At 45.4% G+C, this 21,721-nt stretch overlaps 1 protein-coding gene across 1 annotated transcript in view; it reads right to left on the reverse strand.

Moving 5' to 3' along the window:
• Positions 1-21,721, reverse strand: part of LOC147663429 (matrix metalloproteinase-17-like) — a gene marked incomplete at its 3' end in the record, with an annotated part of 67,971 nt that overhangs the window by 7,195 nt on the left and 39,055 nt on the right. The window contains exons 3-5 of the mRNA XM_086950459.1: positions 3,369-3,501; positions 1,654-1,810; positions 529-812 (exon numbers count right to left, since the gene is read on the reverse strand). Coding sequence (XP_086806585.1) covers positions 529-812; positions 1,654-1,810; positions 3,369-3,501 — 574 coding nt within the window. The remainder of the gene's footprint in view (positions 1-528; positions 813-1,653; positions 1,811-3,368; positions 3,502-21,721) is intronic.

The raw sequence follows: 21,721 nt of genomic DNA on the forward strand, positions 1-21,721 counted from the left end.
TGAGTACGCAAATAAATGGACATGGAGGGAGGCAGAATGTGTTAAAATGAGAAAGATGGAGTGCTAAAGAGAGAGACAGAGTGACAGAGAGTGTGAGGGCGAGAATATTACATTAGAAACAAGAGTATCACTGAAAGGTGTGGACATACGAGTCCTTTAACCCCTTGGCCGCGGCGGTAATTCCGCCTCAGCGCTAGGGGGAGGGGGGGCCGTGCGGCGCCGCCATGCTCATGATGGAACCACTCCGTCACGAGACACGGGCGCGCTGTGCTTGTGATGGAGTGGTTCCGCCACGGCCCCGCCCGGTCAATAGAACGCTCAGCGCAGGCGCGAAATCGCTGCCGCGCAGGCGTGGCGGGCGGGCCATGACGGAACCACTCATTAGAACAGCGCGTCCGTGGCTGGTGACGGAGTGGTTCCGTCCCCAGCATACCAGAGGTTAAAGAGGCAAAGAGCTAAGCCGAGACAGTGAAAGCAAGAGAAAGAGAAAGAGAAATAGAGAGGTAGACAGAAAGCAAGAACTCTAACCTGGAGATCTGAAAGTCCAGTTTTCCTCGCTGTCAAAGTGGACATTTCCTGCCCTCTGGGGATCCCCCGGGAAAAAGGCATGAGCCACCATGCCCCCAGCCCCATCAAAGGGGTATCCATCCTGGTGATCTGATTTGATGAACTCCACGGAGATATCTGGGCTGCGAGCCCCAACCTCATGGAAGGTCAAGGGGACCACCTCGCTCCACACCTTCAGTGCATAATACATCAGCACTCGCATTGTTTCGCGGCTCAGCTGGGCGTGGCGGGGGTATGTCTTTACCCTATGAGGAGGTCAAGAAAGGTATAATGACAAACAAAAAGTACCCTATTAAACATGGAGGTGTAATTCTGGGCAAGGAAACTGATCATATTAAAAAACATTAAACAATAAAGAATAACTTGTGCCTATAGTGAGTTCAGGAAGAAGGCAGGGTTGAAAAGCAGAGGAAACCAGCACTTACAAATTGGTGCAAGGACAGACACACTGAGGGGGAATGGAGGGCATATATGACGTTACAATGCAAACAATTACAACGCATGCCTTTGCAACGTGGTTTTTACATCGCAATTACCATTACAACGCATGATTTTACAACACATGCCATTATAACGCATTTTTAGAAACTACCATTACAACGCATATCATTACAACGCATACCATTACAATGCATAATACTTTTGGGGCAACAGTGGGATAAGTGATGGCTAGTGTAGGTGTAAAAATTACTATTCCCACTCCAGAGAGTGCAATAGTAGGGTAAGTGTTGGATAGTGTAGTGGTAAAAATACTATACCCATTTGCCCCAAAACCCATACCCACCCTAAACCTAAGAAAATCCCCATTACTTACCTTATAATGCGTTGTAATGGCATGTGTTGGAATGGTATGCATTGTAATGGCATGCGTTGTAGTGATATGCATTGTAATGGCATGCGTTGTAATGACATGTGATGTAAAGGTAGTTGCGTTGTAACAGCTCTGTTGTAAAGGTAGTACATTGTGATGACTGAGTTGTAATGGTTGTTTCCCGAAGAGAGGTGCTAGCAGGGGAAATGCACAAATCAGAGATGATGAAAAGGGTTAGAAAAGGGGCTGACAGCCTCCTGGGATGAGTCACCTACTTCCATGATAAGTTCTTCTTGGTCCATGCGGATCCAACACTTCTTCCTGCTCTCGCAACACCTGAGCGCCTTATGCGGACCTTCTCCTCTGAGACCGCATCGTGCAGGTCTGGCAGCGAGCAGCGAGGCATCCGTATCAGTGCTAGCGTGGCATCATCTGTGTTGGAGAGGTAAGCAATGAGGATCTTACTCAAGATTCTGCTGTGTGGACCACTCCTCCCAAGTATATCTGAGTTGATGAATTAAACCTCTCATTTGTGCTACTGTCGACTACGCCACAATATTTGGCTGAACCCCAGATCCACTGCACCAGTACAATGTAGACTGGAACACAGCTGTTTTTCTATGTAATTTACAGTCCAAAGCTCTAAAGCCCTCTCTCAGAATTGTCTAATCTCCCCTTGAACCTCCAGTTCCATCAACCCCTCTCCCAGCTTGCTTCACCTGCCTTCAGCCGGTGCGTCACTTTTTTGATGCTCCAGTGGCGCAATGTGCCAGAATATATTTACAAGGCTTAATTTACACGCCTTGTAAATATGTGCACCTTTCACGCAGAGCAATGTGTGAAAGGCGCATTACATGGGTGTTGCTGTGGGTGTTCCCGAGCAAAACCCATGGAATCTGAAGCATTCCCAGATTTACAAATAATCGTAAACCTGAGAATGCATCAGATTCGAACACCACCCCAGGGGTGGCTTTAGAGAGGCTCAACGACAAGAAATGTTTTCGTTTATCTTCGTATTTTCTTCTTTCTGTGTGTTCTGCATTCTGCAGCATACATGGAAAGAAGAAATCGCCTCAATTGATTGATTTTTTGCAGAAAGGTGTACCTTCCTACCCTTTTCTTTTGACGTAGCGCAGCCCTTCGCCAAAATCTCATAAATGAGGCCCACAGTTTACAACTATTCTTACTGTTTGGTGGTTTGTCTAAAGTACTTTAAATTCATAATCAAACCATGATAGTTTAAGACTGTCTCCCAACTAAGCTAAAGTGTCAATATAGCTTGCATCTGGTCCAAATGTCTGCATACACCTAACTTGTGCCATAATGTCAAGTATATTTGAGTTGATTAATTAAACCACCCACCAATTGTGCTAGGTGTCAGCACAATTCTTATCCGAACCATAGTGCCAGCATACTTTGCAACTGTTCCAGAATGTTACGATACCTCCCAGCTGTGCTAAAGTGTCATTATATAGCCTACCTCAACCACAGTATCAGCAAACTTTCCAACTGTGCCAGAGTGGCAGCATGCCTCATAACGGTGCCCCAGAATTAGAACCAAAGCATTCTTTTCAGCTGTGATAGAGGCCCGATTCACAGAACTAACTTAAGACAAAATCCTAAACTTACTACTTTTGGTATTCACAGAAGTTACGATTTTGTCTTAAGAGTGTCTTAAGACAAACTTAAGACAGACTTAAGACAAAATCCTAACTTAAGTCTGTCTTAAGACAAACTTAAGACAAAATCCTAACTACTGTCAATACCAAAAGTAGTAAGTTTAGGATTCTGTCTTAAGTTAGTTCTGTAAATCGGGCCCAGAGTGTCTGAAGCTCTAATACAGCAAGAGTTATAAGTCTTGCTGTATCAGAGCTGCACAGTCTAGCTGGATGGAGGGAGTGATTGCCCATCCAGTGTTCTTCAGTGATTGTTCTCTTGGCGTCAGGGCCTAAATTGAATTTTATTCCTTGATTGCATACAGTTTGCTTACCCGCTATTCCAGTCTCATTGATTCCAGCAAAGAGTTGCATGCTGCGGATAGCTCCTGCGACTGCTTCCCAGGTCTGCAGTTTGCCAGTTGCTGGATCTGGTGGGGGCAAGTAACCGTAGCGTGTCAGCCAATCCTGGGTAGAAGAGGAGAAAGAGAACAGGATGATGAGACCCATAACGAATATTCTTTTACTCAACCACCAAAATGTCTTACAAACTGAGGTGAATCTGCAGTAGGTATTGCCCTAGACTGTGGCACGTGATTTCTACACAACTGCAAATTAAAAAAAAAAAATACACAATGTTTTTTAATTCAGTGCTCTGCCGAGTTAGGAATCCCACTAAGCAGTGCCACCCCTGATCCCTTTCCTCTCCGCAACCCATTCTCTACTCTGGAACATATTATCGGCCGACAACATCATTATCCTGGAACTTGCTCCCCTGAGATGACATGTCTACCTTGATACAAAACCCCATCTTACACCTTTGAATACTCGAATAACCATTGTCCGGCACCCATGCTCCTAAACAGCTGAAATGTTTGTCCGCTGCAGACACCTCCTTTCTTTGCCTTTCCACTCCCCTTCCTTCCTTCTTCAGCTTGAGCTGCAGATACTCCATGAATGTCTTAATTCAGAACCTCAAGCACTACCATCTCCACAACAGAAGACCCTAAAGCCCACCAAGGCTTACATCTGACACTTGATCTCCTGTCCTGACTCTAAGCTTTGTCTAGTCTAAACTGTGGTCTTCTCAGCTTTAAATCTGCAGCTTCTAACTGTGCCACAATATCTGCTCTCAGCCTTGATCTCAGCCTTGATATCTTCCTTTCAACTGAGTACATGACTGAGGGAAGCGAGTTTTGTAGAGTGTGATTCTAGGCAGGAACTGAGCATCCTGGCACTAACACTTAGACAATACAACTGAGACGTGACTAACCCACACCTCTCAACCCATTACAGACATTCATGTCCTCCTCAACTAATATATCATCAAGTAGGGCTATTTGGGAAAATGGGGTGAGGTTGCAATAATCCATAACAGTAATCTATCCTGCTCACTCATTTCTGTTCCTATTTTTTCCTTCTCTGAACTCATTCTTGCTGGTCTCTTCCAGACATACACAAACAGAATAAGTCTCATCTCTATCTACTATCTTCCTGAGAACAACTCCAATTTCCTAAAGAACTCATTGACCTCATAAACTCCTTCTCCTCTATGACACACCTACCTATCAGCAGGCATGGTTTCTATGAGCTAATGACCTACTTCAACTTTGCAGTAAACCTACTCATGGGAAAGGTTCAATCCTCAACATCATCATGCAAGATCGTGTCTAAATCCTGGACTCGTCTGAACATTTCCTGATACTCTTCTTCACACCTGTTATATGCATACTAGCGCGTAAACCAAAGGAGAGTGTATGTGGGGTCGTGGGGAGCTTCAGGTGCAGATAATCGGACTACGCATAAATACCTGCCTCCTACAACGCGAATGATGATTTCATCCCTCTCTCCAGAAAAACACTGAAAAAGCAAAGGTTTCTAAGTGGGTCTCCTCCTGATTCAGCCTTAAAAAAAACTCTAGTAGAAAAGCTGAAACATTGGGGAGAGTCGTTCAGATTCTGTCACTTACACAACTCAAAAGTAAAAGAAAACCAGACACATTTTGTATTTTACCCGTACAAGCAGAATGGCTGAATCCTCAAATACACCTTTATTAGAAGAGACTAAAGAAACTATTTAAAAGTATCAAAGTTTGGTTACCACCTCTCCTCACAGGGTGGCATCTTATTTACAACAATGTGGTGCAGCCCTGCGTTTCCCCCTGTGCTGGCTTTAAATTTAGCTGCCTAGTGCCAATGCAGGTACCCTTGCACCATAGTGCAAGGGTGTCGGAGTGCAGGGGTGTCCTTTCCTACACAGAAACAATCTTTAAGTGGCGTTTTGTAACTTCTATGTGTGCTGCTTATTGCAACAAACATAGAAGTTGCAAAAAGTATTTTTTTTTAACAATTGTTTATATGTCGGAAGGGTCACCTTCCTGCTCATAAACAATCAATGGCCTTTTGCTGTTTTCATGTGTGCTGCACAACGCAGCACACATGGTAACAGCAAAAACAGGGAGAAATTGACTATTCTCCTCATTTTGCTTTGTTAAGACCAGGTTTTCCTGGTCTTAATTTTAGCGCTGTCTCCTATTTACGCCACTCTCGTAAATAGGAGGCAGTGTCAAAATTAATGGGTGTTGTGGTGGAACGCATACCGCTATACCCATTGCCCTCCCCTTTCATGCTAAGTATAGCATGAAAGGGCGTCTTCTTTACAAGGCAGCATTAAGCCACATTAAGTGGCTTAATGTTGCCTCGTAAAGAAGGTGAGGCCCCTATCGCCACTACAATGTCAATGTTTATTGACATTGTGGTTGCAATAGGGGCTTGTAAATATGCCCTTAATTCCGTAAGTGCATTCTGTGAATACCAAAATAGTAGTAAGTTTAGGATTGAGTCTTAAGTTCATTCTGTGAATCGGGCCCTATGTATGCTTACTCCAGGCAGGTATAAGGTTTGAGAAAAGTTTTCTTTTCTGAAAATGTTTCAAACTTTGCATGTATGCTGTACTCTACATCACACATACAAAGTGGAAAATGCAATAAAGTAGGTAAAAACATGGTGTTTGTACTGGAAGGGTGCCCGTCCATTACAAAACCTCCTTGTGACATACAGCACACACCCTTGCCCTATTGTGCAGTATGTGCATCGACACAAGGTAGCGATAAGTGCACCAATGCATTTATAGTAGCGATGGTGGAACTTTGATGCACCTTTGATTGCTGGACTGCGTTGGATCAAATCTTATCAAACTCCGTCAAAGCAAAGCATTTTTAGGTCTCGCGACCTATCGATGCGCGCAAGCGCATCGAGCGGAGCGAGAATTCAAGTGGCGAAAATCATCGTCAAAACAAGGGCTTTCAGCCCCGCGGTCTTCATGTAGTTCACGTGAATCACGTGATTAAACATGCACGCGCATCGGCAGCATTTCTCCTGCAGGCTCGCAAAAGGCTCTCCTCCCTCCCCACATCAAAGTCATCAATCACCCTTTCCCAGTCCTGAGGTGGAAGCCGGGAGCTGGCGGTACTTGTTTACTTACGCAAAGCATTTTAAAACTGTATTTCACTGTGTGGTGTCACTTACTGTGTTTTTAAACGCAGAGGGCATCTCGCCTGATATTCTGTTCGTAGCGCACAGCTGATCACTATCTGGCGCGCTTTCTCCTTTATTCCAAAGCGGCCGCCATCAGAGCCGGCGTGCGCGCTGACCACGCCCCTTAGAGGCCACGCCCCCTCCTCTGACTATTTAACCGCCGATCCTAGCAGCTGTCAGACAAATCCTTTCCCAGTCCTGAGGCGGAAGCCGGGAGCTGGCGGTACTTGTTTACTTACGCAAAGCATTTTAAAACTGTATTTCACTGTGTGGTGTCATTTACTGTGTTTTTAAACGCAGAGGGCATCTCGCCTGATATTCTGTTCGTAGCGCACAGCTGATCACTAGCTGGCGCGCTTTCTCCTTTATTCCAAAGCGGCCGCCATCAGAGCCGGCGTGCGCGCTGACCACGCCCCCTAGAGGCCACGCCCCCTCCTCTGACTATTTAACCGCCGATCCTACTAGCTGTCAGACAAATCCTTTCCCAGTCCTGAGGCGGAAGCCGGGAGCTGGCGGTACTTGTTTACTTACGCAAAGCATTTTAAAACTGTATTTCACTGTGTGGTGTCACTTACTGTGTTTTTAAAACGCAGAGGGCATCTCGCCTGATATTCTGTTCGTAGCGCACAGCTGATCACTAGCTGGCGCGCTTTCTCCTTTATTCCAAAGCGGCCGCCATCAGAGCCGGCGTGCGCGCTGACCACGCCCCCTAGAGGCCACGCCCCCTCCTCTGACTATTTAACCGCCGATCCTAGCAGCTGTCAGACAAATCCTTTCCCAGTCCTGAGGCGGAAGCCGGGAGCTGGCGGTACTTGTTTACTTACGCAAAGCATTTTAAAACTGTATTTCACTGTGTGGTGTCACTTACTGTGTTTTTAAACGCAGAGGGCATCTCGCCTGATATTCTGTTCGTAGCGCACAGCTGATCACTAGCTGGCGCGCTTTCTCCTTTATTCCAAAGCGGCCGCCATCAGAGCCGGCGTGCGCGCTGACCACGCCCCCTAGAGGCCACACCCCCTTTCTTTCCGGGATAAATGTGCATCTGGAGGAAGCGCAGCGGACGAGCGCAGCGGGAGCGCCGTTTGCGCGCCGAAGGCGCGCCTAAGGCAAGCCCGTCTGCGCCCGTCATCGCCAGGACATCGCCTCTCGCCAGACCCCCTGCACCAAATTCACAGCTTAGAGTCTGCTATGACAGAGAACATCTTCTCGCACTAAATACCAGCACCAGATGCGACAAGCAGGGAGGATGTCTCGGGCAAACAGCACTTCTCTGTGAGTCCTGTAAATTTACCACTCCTAAGCCGTGCCTAGCTAGCTGTATAGCGACTACACCTAAGCTTTCTCCCCTTCGGATTCTTCAACTGAATGTTAGATCTCTCGCAAAGCATCATGCGGAAGTCCACACTCTCATTACGGATGAAAACCCCGACATTCTGTTCATATGCGAAACCTGGCTTCATGACGACCAGACTAGCATTTTGAACCTTACGCTGCCCAATGGTTTCTCCGTAAAACTATTTAACAGAGACTCTAGGGGCGGGGGAATAGCCGTTATATACCGAACCACGTATAACTGCTCCTTCACGAAAGAAGACATCTGGGGTTGCGAATGTGCTCGATTCAAGATCTCCATTGGCCCTCAATTCACCCTCTCTGGTCTTTACATCTATCGGCCACCAGGCCCCTCTGCCAGATTTATTGATGAACTCCTAGAACTATCCCACACTCTGGCAGTCTCCTCTCCCAACTTCACCATACTGGGTGATCTTAATCTCCACTTGGACTCCGTCAATGAACCCACCATTAAAAACTTGCTGGCCGACCTTACGGCCCTGCAGCTGAACTCCCTGGTCCACTCCCCTACTCATATTGCCGGGCACATATTAGACCCTATTTTTACCAACATTTTGGAAGCCAGTGCTGAGTCCCCTGAACCCATGGGTTGGACCGACCACTTCCTCGTCAAACTTACTATTACGGCAAAAAAAACGCACGCTAAAGCTGCGGCTAACCCCTAGCACAAACGACCATGGCACAAACTGTCCTCAGAAAATCTCATTCAAAACCTAGGAGAATTCCATCTCCCCGACAATAACAGAGATATTAACACAGCCTACGCTGCTTTTCATGACTGGATTGTGACAGGGCTTGACGCCGTTATTCCTGCAAAATGGACTAAAACCCGCAGTTCCCCCTCCAACCCATGGTACAACGATACGCTTAAAACCTTACGGAAGGACTGCAAGAAAACGGAACGAGAATGGAGGAAAAACTACCTAGATAGCGACAAAGCCCTCTACCTGTCAAAATTGCGTATATATCACAAGACGATACGTACCACCCGAGCCTCCTTTTACGCAAAGGAAATTAAACAAAGCACCAACCCCACCAAAACGATCTTTAAATTGGTGCAAAGCCTCCAAAAAGTCTCCAACACTGGCTCCTATATCACTTCCTCGAAACAGTGCGAAGACCTTGCCACTTTTTTCATTGAGAAAGTGAGGAAAATGTATACTTCTTTTCCTCAAAATGAGCCAGTGCCCATTAACACTTCCAACTTTGCAGTGGACACGTCGAAACTGTCAAGAATACCTGACATATCCCCCGACGACCTTGCAAAACTGTGCAGACAGGTTAAGTCTGGCTCCCCCACAGACCCCATGAGACCATCCAAATTCCTGGACTCATTGGAATTTTTTCTTCCCTCGCTTTCTAGCTTACTCAATCTCTCTTTTTCCTCAGCTGTGGTTCCCACCCGCTGGAAATCCGCTTGGGTCTCTCCTATTATTAAAAAGCCCACATTAGACCCCACAAAACCTGAAAACTACAGACCCATCTCGCTGCTCCCCTGGACGTCTAAACTGGCCGAAGCTCATGTCAATAAAGTGCTATCCCATCATATGCTGTCAAACCACGTCCTTGATCCTTCCCAAAATGGCTTCAGGCCAGGACATAGCACCGAGTCGGCCCTGCTGACCACCACGGAACACATTCGGGACGCCCTGGACGCGCTGATCCTGTTGGATCTTAGCGCGGCCTTTGACACGGTCTCACACAGCATATTGCTGACTCGACTTGAGGCCATAGGGATCAACGAACTCGCCCTTGAGTGGTTCCGGTCCTTCCTCAAAGACAGGTCCTTTCAAGTTTCAGCCCCACCTTACATCTCCCAACCCCATTCCATCGAACAGGGAGTCCCCCAAGGATCGGCGCTCAGCCCATCACTTTTCAACCTATACGTCCAGCCTCTTGCAGCAGTGGCAAAAGAGTGGGACCTTACGCTTGTATCGTATGCCGACGACACACAGCTGGTCATCACACTCTCTGAAGGCCCTTCTACCTCGGCCACTAAATTCAAGGATGGGCTAGCGGCAGTTGCACAGTGGATGACACACAACTGTTTGCAGCTGAACGCCGGGAAAACGGAGGTGCTTCTCCTTGGCAAAAACCCTAGCCATTGGAGTGACCATTGGTGGCCCTCTTTACTTGGTCCCACCCCGTGCCGAAAGATGTGGTGAAGAACCTAGGTGTTTGGCTCGACTCCTCTCTTAACTTCCAGTCCCACACAAAGAAAGTGGCAGCTACGTGTGTGGGCCTAATGAGGAGTCTTAGCCCGATACTCGGTTTCTTCGACTCTAGAACCCGCCAACTCATCATCCAGTCCATGATTCTCGCCCGGCTGGACTATGCCAATGTGCTATTCTTGGGGGCAAATAGAGCAGAATTAGCACGGATGCAGCGTATTCAGAACTCGGCCGCCAGAGCAGTGGTTGGCCTCCCACGCAGGTGCTCGGCCAGAGCTACCATCCGCAATCTGCACTGGCTGCCAATTGAATCCCGCATCCATTTTAAAACCCTCACCACTGCATTCAAAATTCTTAACTCGGACTGCCCTGAACTCCTACGCCCGCTCCTTGTTCCCTACACCCCTCAGCGTACTTTACGCTCTTTAGGACAACACCTTGTGACAGTCCCCCGTTCCAGGCTGTGTAGAATGGGTGGACGTTCCTTCAAGGTCTTGGGGGCAAGACTGTGGAACTCCCTGCCTCTACACATCCGCACCCTAACCAACTTAACTGCCTTTCGGAAAGAATTAAAAACGCATCTCTTTTCCCTTATCTAGTCCTCTGTTGGTCATCCTCCTTCACCCCTCAGGTACTGGTTGGGTTGGCGCCGGGACGCCCCGTTGCTGGGGCAGCTGTTTGCGCTTTAACAACTGGATAACATAACATAACATAACAGGCTTCCCCAGCGCTGCCCCGCCCCCTGCTTCACGGCCAGGCTATCTGTTCCCTGCCAGACCTCTCACACCTCCGTCACAGCATGCCTGTGTACTACAAAGGCTTTCAGTTTCGTCTCCTTTTAAAACTTGTTTAACTAGTTCCCTGCTTGCCTCTCCCCCGCCCCCCCTCCCCCACCACAGCAATGCCGAGGGCTGGTTTCCCTTTCAGCACGGAAGACTTGCCTGCTTTGCCAATGCTTGTTATATATTTTTTTTGTTTACCTTTTCCAGATTGATGTTCACCATCGTTGAACAGTTTTATTATTATTATTTTTTAAATAGCTGTCCCTATGTCATGAGGCATAGCTGCCCATGTGGGAGGATGAATGTGCGTGTATACACAATAACGTCGGGGCCGCTACAGCATCATGACGCATGTATGTAGATATGTTGTTACTCATGCTTTCATTTACATCATTGAGTTGGGGCCGTCTTCGTTATTTGTCTGTGTGGCACAGCACCAGCAAAAGGCATTAACAAAGTCAGAAGACCGGCTAACACCTTTTAAAGGCGATATTTATTGGCTTTGCCGTGCTTGCTAATCAGAGGTCTGCAGTTTTAGATGTGTGATGGTTTAGCTTTCACATTTTGGTGGAGGATGTTTTTCATGGTTTACATTCCTTACACACCTCTATTTACCCCGTTCTTCAGGGCAATGCTCAGGAAGGACGCCTCCAGTCGGTGCTTGTGAGGCCTGGGCAAGTTCTAACTTGCTCTGTTAGTAAGAGTTGACGACCAAACGGAACAATGAACAACGCTGCGAAGCGATGCGACCCCTCCGAGTCTTATCTTCAGTCGGTCCTAATGAGTACCGGTCTTGTCAGATCGTACAGTTATAATATTGTGCCTACAAAATTATGAACTGACGACTTTAGTTTGCAAGTCCCTCCACGATTTTACAAAAGGACTGTGCAGTCGACGTTTTACATTCAGAGTTGGTAGAAGGTGTGGTGTAAAGGTTGCATAGTTTCCTGAGGAACCAGCAGGCCTTCAAAAAGACATTTTCGCCTCTCCCACACGACCAAGTTCTCCTTGACACAGTAGTCGAAGTGGGGGAAAAATAGTAGGGGAACTGTGGGCAGAGAATCGGAGGGTGGGAATAACCAGAGTGTTTGGTCAGTAGGTGGAGTCAGGGTTGTGGCTAAAATGCACAAAACATCCCAGTTCCCACGCAACGCCACTCATCCACGCAACGCCACTCATCCACGCAACGCCGCTCACACACGCAACGCCGCTCACACACGCAACGCCGCTCACACACGCGACGCCGCTCACACATGCAACGCCGCTCACACATGCAACGCCGCTCACACATGCAGCGCCGCTCACACATGCAACGCCGGTCACACACGCAACGCCACTCACCCACGCAACGCCACTCACCCACGCAACGCCACTCACCCACGCAACGCCACTCACCCACGCAACGCCACTCACCCACGCAAATCCACTCACACACGCAACGCCACTTTTACCCACACAGCACCACTTTTACCCACACAGCACCACTTTTACCCACACAGCACCACTTTTACCCACACAGCACCACTTTTACCCACACAGCACCACTTTCAGACACACAACGCCACTCACACCCACGCAAGCCCACTCTCACACATGCAACGCCACTCTCACCCATGCAATGCCACTCACACATGCAACGCCACTCACACATGCAACGCCACTCACACACGCAACGCCACTCACACCCACGCAATGCCACTTTTACCCACACAGCACCACTTTCAGACACACAATGCCACTCACACCCACGCAAGCCCACTCTCACACACGCAACGCCACTCTCACCCACGCAACGCCACTCACCCACGCAACGCCACTCACCCACGCAACGCCACTCACCCACGCAACGCCACTCACACATGCAATGCCACTCACCCACGCAACGCAACTCACTCAAAGCCACTCACACACACGCAGTGCCACTTTCACCCACACTGTGCAGTGCACAATAGGTCTCGCAGTAGGAAAGTTGGAGCTATTGGTTTTGTAAATGACAAAGCCCTTTATGTTTTTAAAATGAAAACAAAAATAAAAGGCATTGTTATTTGCAATTGTAATAGCTCCAACTTTCCTACTGCGAGACCTATTGGCAACGCCAGTGCTTGTTTAGATGTGTTTGCTCCATCTGTTTGTGAATGCCATGTAATGATACAATTATATTGGAAATGAATTCAGCAGCGTCCCATTTGAGGTAAACAGGTGTTGTTTGATTACTGATGAAATAAGAGTCCACCATCTTTAAGAAGTTCCCCTGAAGGTTCGACAATGACAGTGAGTAGGGGAGGTGCTTATATGAAATCCTGAAAATAGTGAGGGATAGGAAAACATTATTTCCAGTTTTAAACAGTTGAGAACACTATCAGAGATGAGAGTGAAATCATTTCAAGATGGCTGCCTCCAGACCCATTTGATGGTGTGCGTTATGTAATGCCACAGATAAATCCAGTAGGATGAATCATTAAAGACAGCAAATGTCACATCTAAATTGGCTAACCCTGCTCAAGCCTTGGGTTGCTTTTCTGACTGAAAAGGGTACATCCAAGCTATTACTGTTATCCAGATTCTATCTTCTTGGACTTAAGATTTTAAAAGATGTCTTCTCCAAGATTTTAAACTAGCAGTTAAGCCTATAGTAATCTCTTAACTTGTTTATAGCTATGTCCACCTCGCCTCACCAGCCTCTTAAGTAACATAGTGGCCCCATCAACAGCTGTTCTTCATCCTGCTGTAGGATTTCTCAGAACCACTACGAAATGGTACCACATCAACTTAACAATTGCCTATGTTAAATAACCCCTGATTGAGACTTGCCGCTCCTTGAGAACTGCCTCTCTAAAAGCAAATGCTTTGAACCTCCAAACTCTCAAATATCTCTCCTACAAGCTATCCATGTATGTTTGAATGAAGAGTTCGGGTTTGAATTGAGAGGACAGGAAGAAGTGGCGCTCAAGGCTGTGTGATCATTGAGCATGTTTGAAAGTGTCAAAATTCGCGGTGCAAGACAGGTCAGGGGAAAAACAAACCCAGACGGCAAACAACCCTTGTACTGGTGTAGGAAGGCTATACCAAACAGAAAAGAAACAAGTCCTGTGCACACGCTAATGGAATAAGTGGTCCTGGAGTCAGGACTCGACAGGAAGTAGCAAAACTCTCTTGATGTAGAAATGAGGTCAAACACAAAGTTTATGAATGTGAAGAAGATTTATAGATTCATAGATTTATAGGTCAGTACAAATAATAATATCCAGCCGACACGTGTTTCGTCACACCGTGAAGGAGATGTGACTCCTGAGATGCTTGTCAAAAAGTCAGAGTTCGGGGTGGCGGAAAACTCTATCGCCAGCCACCTAAGTCCCCGGCTACTAACACGATCACTGAATCTGGACAGGTGCGTCTCAGATTCAAAACCAGGGACCTGAACGGGAGCACACTGGTCGGTGCGCGCGGGAAACGTTGTACATCCGGGTAGTGGAGCCAACGTGTGTGTCCATGTATGGAGGATTTTGCAACCTACGCTGCAAAGGAGAAGATCTCTTGCTACTCTAAGTAGAAATCTGCACTTTGTCGATCTTTCCCCAGTATGTTTGAAGAATATGCAACACCCTCATTCCTCATATCAAGAGTATTCCTTCTTTTCAACATTTTAGATTCCTTAAGAACATGCTTCTTGGGAAACATCTGTATCTGGCTGACTCTAGTCCTGGGTTAGTTTAGTCTCTGGTCACTCTCCTCTCCCTCTCTTAGTGTACTTCCTCCCTCTCTTAGTGTACTTCCTCCCTCTAGATATATCAGTTTGTCTTCAAAGGTGTACTGTGTATTACCTAATATGTTAAGACTCTTTCCTTTGTGTATTTTACCTTTAACCCTACTAGACTCTCCCTACTTGTATTTAACTCGATAATACGTCTCTGTGTGGATAATTCCCAGATGTGTTTCTTTTTGCTGCTGATTGCCTGCATGGCAGACTTGCCACTTTTTACCCTCACTGTGCAAAGTACTTGTAACGTTCCTGCACTTATCCGATTGTAACCACAATGTGATTTTCGATGCTGCTTTTCAAATTGTTGTCAATGTATTTCCATGTATCTTGTACTGTATAATTCTTTCACACTGTGCTTTCTCTCATTGTCAAATAAATTCTCCTTTAGTTACCCTATATACCTTCGTGTTACTACATCCTATTGTCTATCCAGCTCTGCATCCTGCTGACTTTTTATTTTTGTCTGAACAGCGCACTGAAATTAGGTTGGATGGAATCCATGATATATAAGACAATGAACAATACACACATGATTATGTCTCCTGCACTCAGGACTGTACCTCGACAGGGCATTTGAGGGCCGGGCCAGCTCATATTAATCTTTGCCCCCCACCTCCCAAAACTAACTTAGGACAAAATCCTAAACTTACTACTTTTGGTATTCATAGAAGTTAGGATTTTGTCTTATGACAGACTTAAGACAGACTTAAGACAGAGTCCTAACTTAAGTCTGTCTTAAGACAAAATCCTAACTTCTGTGAATACCAAATGTAGTAAGTTTAGGTTTTTGTCTTAAGTTAGTTCTGTGAATGGGGCCCAGAGAATTTTGTAAAGTGAACTATTTGGCAATCTCACTAGCGTACAGGGAGCGTGAAAAGAAAGTCTGTAGGCTGTAATTCTTTTCCAATCACAACTAAATGTAAATAATTTTACATGAACTGTACAAATACATCAGCAGTTATGAAAGCACAAATTTAGTGCATTTTGTTATGTCATTCTAAAGCGAAATGGAAAAAAGAATTTAATAGGATCAAAACAAATCGTGGTGATGCACAAATGATAAATATTGTATTGCAGCATTTTGGGCACTGGAGTGCTTACCTACAAGGACAGCAAGCTTTGCAATATAGGGTGTGTAGTTGGAAGGGTGTTGTTTTTGCTTTCTGACCATAAGAGGAAAGTGTTTCCATGTCATGTGTGACATGTTTGGTATCTGAGTTATGGGACCAAGTGCACAGCAGTCCGGTGGACAATGCGGTATGAGAGATACAGATGCACAGTTTATGGTTTTGAAGCATGCTGGCAGCTTTGTACAGCTCTGCAGTTCCCTCTATGGAATTTCCTACCCCTAGCTGGTTACGGCACTTTGATGTCCAATCAGAAATGTTACGTATAGAAGTGGGCCTGATCTGACATGAATGGGGGAGTGAGAAGTGGAGAGATCCGCTGGGGTGAGCATTGTTTCTATCATCCCTTATTTGTGCGCTTTAAAGATGTAGCCATAGTGTATGGATATTTTGGACCTACAGTGGTGGCCTAGATTAAAGTCTCTTGGCTGCCAACCACTGAGTGTTATGTCATTAGTATTAGTGGGACCAGAAATGTTATATATGAAATTGCATACTTATATAATATCCCGCTGAACCATAGGTCATCTCTCCTTATCTTATCTTCCTATAAAAAGTAGTTTGCTGTTTGTGTTGTTTTCAATTTGTGGATTGTAAAGTGAAGATTGAGCTTGAGGGTGCCACTGTCTTTCCAGGATCTGTTGCAGGGATGTGTGGTGTCGTAGTTGTCTAGGAAATAGTCATGTTTTCAACTGTCTTCTGAAGTATATATGCTGATGGATGCTCCAAATGCTGGCTAGTAGTAAATTCCAAAACTTGTTGGCTTGTACTGAAAAAGCTGTGCCTCCTTCTTATGGTAATGTGGAGTGATAAGGGGTGCAAGCCTGCAGCGAAGTGTTCTGTTTTGTATGTATTGCTTGTATTTAACTTGTAAGTAAAGCCGTCCTTTTCCTTGAGAGGCTCTGTGGACAATGCAAAGTACCATAAACATTGCCCTTCCGGCTAAAGGTAGCCAGTTACTGCAAGACTCAAGCCATATGTTCTCTTGGGTGAAAGCAGAGAAGGAGTCTTGCAGCAGCAATTTGGACGAGCTGTATTTAGCATATGATGAATAAGGGTGGATCAAGATAGAGGCTGTTAGCATAGTCAAGTTTGGAGTGTGTGGATGTCGTTCAGCTTCTTTCATTGTTCAAGGTATGGGAAGATGCAATGCTATGTCTTCGTTGGGCATATGAGGCTGAAAGCATTAGTATTATAGTTGACCTCTCTAGACAAATAACTGCTGCTATGCATTACACTTGGTGAACATTTAGGGTACTGTTTTATTGGGAGAAGTATTGGAATGCTAGGTGGTACGAATGTTATGGATTCTCACAGATTCCAGAATTTTCTTTCACAGAAATATGAGGAATATCTGTGATTTGGCCAACGTTTGGAGTCGGAGGGGAATTCTGGGTATGAATAGGTATTTGGATCCACACAAGCCACAATACCCAGACTACCTTAGGTATATTGTTTTTAGAAATGTCTGGGCCTGGCAGGTTTTGCAGAGTGTGGACCATGCCCTAGCCTTAATTTGCAAGGCAAAATCTTGATGTTTCCTTCTTGCGTTTTGGGTTCTTTCCTTCCACAGGTGACAGCCCAGCCACACAAGTGGGGTAATATTGTCTTGAGGAGAAGTACAGGAATGCTGTGTCATAGGATATATGTGGATCCCCATAGATTATGTTAGTGCAGTGTGCTTTCCATTTTGTTTTGCTGTGACATAAGTGCTCAAAGCATGCTACGTAATAAAGAAAAACAAAAATAAATCACACTGGGAACTCATGGAAAGCATATCATGTCCCTTCATTGATATTGGAAAAGAAAATGTTTCTGGTGTTTGAACCGGAAACTTCTTTTTTCCAGAACTGTGAATGGCCTGTTAAGGTCCACCACACTGTAAAAGTAGTGCATTTGACATCACCAGGTCGTTCTCTGTTCTAAAGCAGTTAAACCCCACCAAATCCATGCAGCCAGATGTCCTGTCCAACAAGAATGGCCAACAAGCTCCATGGATATGATGGCCTCATTGCACTAATGTCTTTGTTCCACAATCGCAGGGGACTGCTTCAGTTCTAGAAGGCCCCCAAGATGGTAGGCTTCTTGGACTGAGGAACAGCGAAAAACACGATGGCCAAAGAAAGGTGGCAGTGGCTGCTCATGGCCATCACAGCCAAAAGAAAGTTTCAGTTGCCATCAATGGTCCATGGAGAAGGCTAGGGAAAGAATAAAAACTTATTGAGAAGTACCGAGAAGATAGATAGAAGAGGTTCTAGAAAAGGCTAGTAGAAGATGAGAAAGAAAGGGGAGTAAATAGAAAAAGCAAGTGAGAGCAGGAGAGACAGGAAGGGGAATGTAGACAGTAGCAGCAGCAAAAAGAAAGATGTGGTGGGGAAGATGGTGTGAGAGGTAGGTGGACAGAGATAGGGAGATGAGGAGAGAAAAGAGAAAGTAGACTAGAGCCTCCATATGAGACCTGGATACACATGGAGAAAAATGATTGGAGATGTGAAGTGGAATTAAAAGCTTATTGCGTTTTGGCCAACACACCTGTCCCAATGTGATTCAAACGTATCTTGTGCACTTTTCTAAAAGGAATATTAGTGTCAGATCAAAATATCGATTTTTTATAGTGATCTTTGAAGTCCTATTATGGTCTAACCATTGTTACTTGATGCACATTGCTTTTTATAAATTTCTAAGACACGGCACCCCCTGGGATGAATGTTACTACAACCTCTTGGTGAGACGTGCTGACCTCTTCCCTTTGAATGCATTTTATGTTATTTATTTATTTATTTTGAAGGTTTTATATAGTGCGAACATGACCCTTGCGGGTATCAGAGCACTTTACAAGGGAAGAAAGATGAACAAAAGAACACTGTATGCCACAATTATGTCTTGCTATACAAACATCCGTTATGATGGTTAGATACATTGTTCATGTGAGTTTACTCATGAGTAGAGACTTTGATTCTTTCTTGAAAGAAGCAGTAGAGGGATTCAGTCTGTTTTCTGGGGGCAGTGCATTCCATATCCTAGGAGCGATTCCAAGAAGACCCCGGTATGTTTTCTTTTTGGCAAATCGTTGCGGTTTCAGAAGAAGATTGCTGGAACTTCTATAGGATCTGTTACCACATGAAAGCACAGTGTTTCTGGGCTAGATAACTCGAGGTATTGTGATGCAGGGCTTTGTGAGTCATGCAAACGATTTTAGTTGAATTCTTGCTTCGAGTGGTAGCCAGTTAAGAGCTCTAAGGTCAGGGGAAATGTGGCAGTTTCTTTTGGAACCCATGATGAGATTGGCCACTGCATTGAGTGAGGCTCTTAGAGGGGCTGTTGTAGATCTGGGAAATCCACAAAGATTTGTACTCCTATAGTCTAGTCTGGGGATTACTAGTGCTTGTACTGCCAATTTGAAGTAATTTGCTGGAAGGAAGGGTTATAATTTTCTCATAATATTCATCTGTATGTTTGCTCCTTTTGTTGCGGCACTGAAATGTTTCTGCATGTTTAGATTCCTGTCAAGTGTTAATCCCAGCAATTTCCCTGAGTCGATAATTAGAGGTTGGCAGTTGAGCGCTGTTAATTGTTTAAGCCATTCTTGTATGATGGTTGTTTGGTTGGGTGGCGCGATTAGGAGGAATTCTGTCTTGATGGTGTTTAGTTTCAGGTGGTTTTCATCCGCTGAGCCTCTGAGTTTTTGTAGAGCTGAATTGAGAGATTGGATGTCCTCCAGAGAAGTGACCTTTAACCCCTTCCATGCTAATGACAAGGTCAGCTCGTCATGGGTGTTACCTGCGCTGTGCTTATGACGAGCTGATCTTGTCATGAACAATGGGAAATTAGTATCTGCAGCACAGAGGAGGAAAACCCCCTAGCAGCCAAGGTGTTAAGTATAGTTGTGTATCGTCTGCGTACATGTGATGGGAAACATCCTTTATAACGCAACTTTTACCACGCAGTGCCTTTACAACACAACTTTTACAACGCAAACCATTACAACGCATTGCGCTGGGGGGCGCTCTAGGATAGGGAATAGGTTTAATTTACAATCCAACACCTTCCCTACTATCCACGGGGACTGGAGTTGGAATAGTAAATTCAACTATTCACTATCCAGCGCCCCAAAGCACTATGCGTTGTAAAGGCATGCGTTGTAAAAACCGCGTTGTAAAGGCATGCGTGGTAAAAGCATGCGTTGTAATGTCATACATCCCATGTGATAGTGGATGTTTGAGGAGCGGCGAATATTGGTGAGTGGTTCCATTAATAGGTTGGAAAGTGTAGGTGAGAGGAATCAGCCCTGCTGGACTCCTAATGTGACTGGAACGGCCATTAATAATGATTGATTGGTCTTGAATCTTTGGGATCTATTTTGAAGGTAAGAGGTGAACCAATTTAGTACAGATCCAGATAAGCCCATTTTATATTTCAGGAGGTCCAGAAGATAGTCATGTTTGACGCTGTCTTATGCTGAAGATAGGTCGAGCAGTATTAGCAGACAGGCTTCGTTTTGGTCTATGATTTTTAGTGCATCATCCACTATGTGGATCATAGCACACTCAGTACTGTGCCCTCCACGAAAGCTGGAGTAATTTGCGAGAAGAGAATCTATGAAGTGGTTAGAGGGGTTCAATGGCGTGAGCGCTTTTAAGATTGCGTCTTCACTGGATATTTTGAGTTAGGACAAAACCGCCTTATTTTTTAGGGCAAACTTTGGTGTGCATATGTTAAGGGTTGCTAGACAGGAATATGTGGTGTCTTTGTGGGTGTCAGTGTGATTTACTAAGGCCTTATGTAGGTCCATCTTCATGTTTTCTGTCTTCTCAATGAAGAAAGAGGCAAGTTCTTTGCAGCTGTGTAGTGTGCTCGGTCCAACTTGAGGGGTGTATGGTAGGCCATTTGATTGGCCATTTGATTGTGCTTTGACTAATTCAAATAGTTTTTTGGGTCGATTTTTGCTTTGGTCTAACTGGTTCCTTTGAAGATTTGCTTTTGACCTTCTGATATTTTTATAGTAGGAGTTTCTGGTAGCTCTTAACAGCTTAAGGTGGTCAGCTGACGGTAATGATCTCCCTCGACGTTATATTAATCTTAAGGGACGTCTGTCCTCATTGAGTCTGTCGTCGTACCATGGCTTGGAATCTTTTGTGGAGAGCCTCTTCAGTTGTAGCGAAGCAACTATTTCTATTACCGTGGTCATAGAATTAAAGTAGTGGTTAGTCAGAGCTTGAACATCAGATATGCCTTCAGGGGGGAAGCGAGAGGTTGAAATAAGAGAATGTGAGTAAATCTGCGGTGGCCTTATTTAGGTTCCTTTTCCACATTTTAGGTTGTAGGATTGGGCTGAATATAATTTTACTGCTTCATTAATGAAGACTATGATGGAATGTGGTCAGACCAATCACTGGAGAGGATCGTTTCGAGTTGAGTCAGCATTGGAAATGACCAAGTCTAGGATTGAACCCTTGTCATGTGTGGGGCTGTTGCCGATTTGGGTACGGTCGATGTCCGTGAGGAATGCTTTGAGGCTATTAACCGCAGAGTCGTTAGGGCAGTTCCGATGAAGATTGAGATCTCTGAAGAATATTTGTGTACTTTGCTGTCCTGTATTTGTAGTCACGATATCCATGAATTGTTCAATGAAAGGAGGTTGTCAACTGGAGGATGGTAGAATGTGTGCACTGAACAAACTGGCTTGTTGCTGCTTGTGATATCAATTCAAAGGTATTCACATGAGGATGATACCAGTGAATGAGATCAGTTCACTGAGAGACTGCTTCCATGTATGCAGGTAATGCTTCCCCCTGGTCTGTCAGTTCTGTCTAATTTGGTGATGTCATGGTTTGGGGGGACCAGAATATTGAGGATAGGCGTAGATGATTCATTTAACCAGGTTTCTGTAAAAATTAAGAGGTCAGGTTCATGAGTGAGTATAAGATCAGCTATATCAGCAGCATGTCTTGAGGCTCAT

Source organism: Lissotriton vulgaris, unplaced genomic scaffold, assembly GCF_964263255.1.
Source record: "Lissotriton vulgaris unplaced genomic scaffold, aLisVul1.2 SCAFFOLD_336, whole genome shotgun sequence".
Lineage (NCBI taxonomy): Eukaryota > Metazoa > Chordata > Amphibia > Caudata > Salamandridae > Lissotriton > Lissotriton vulgaris.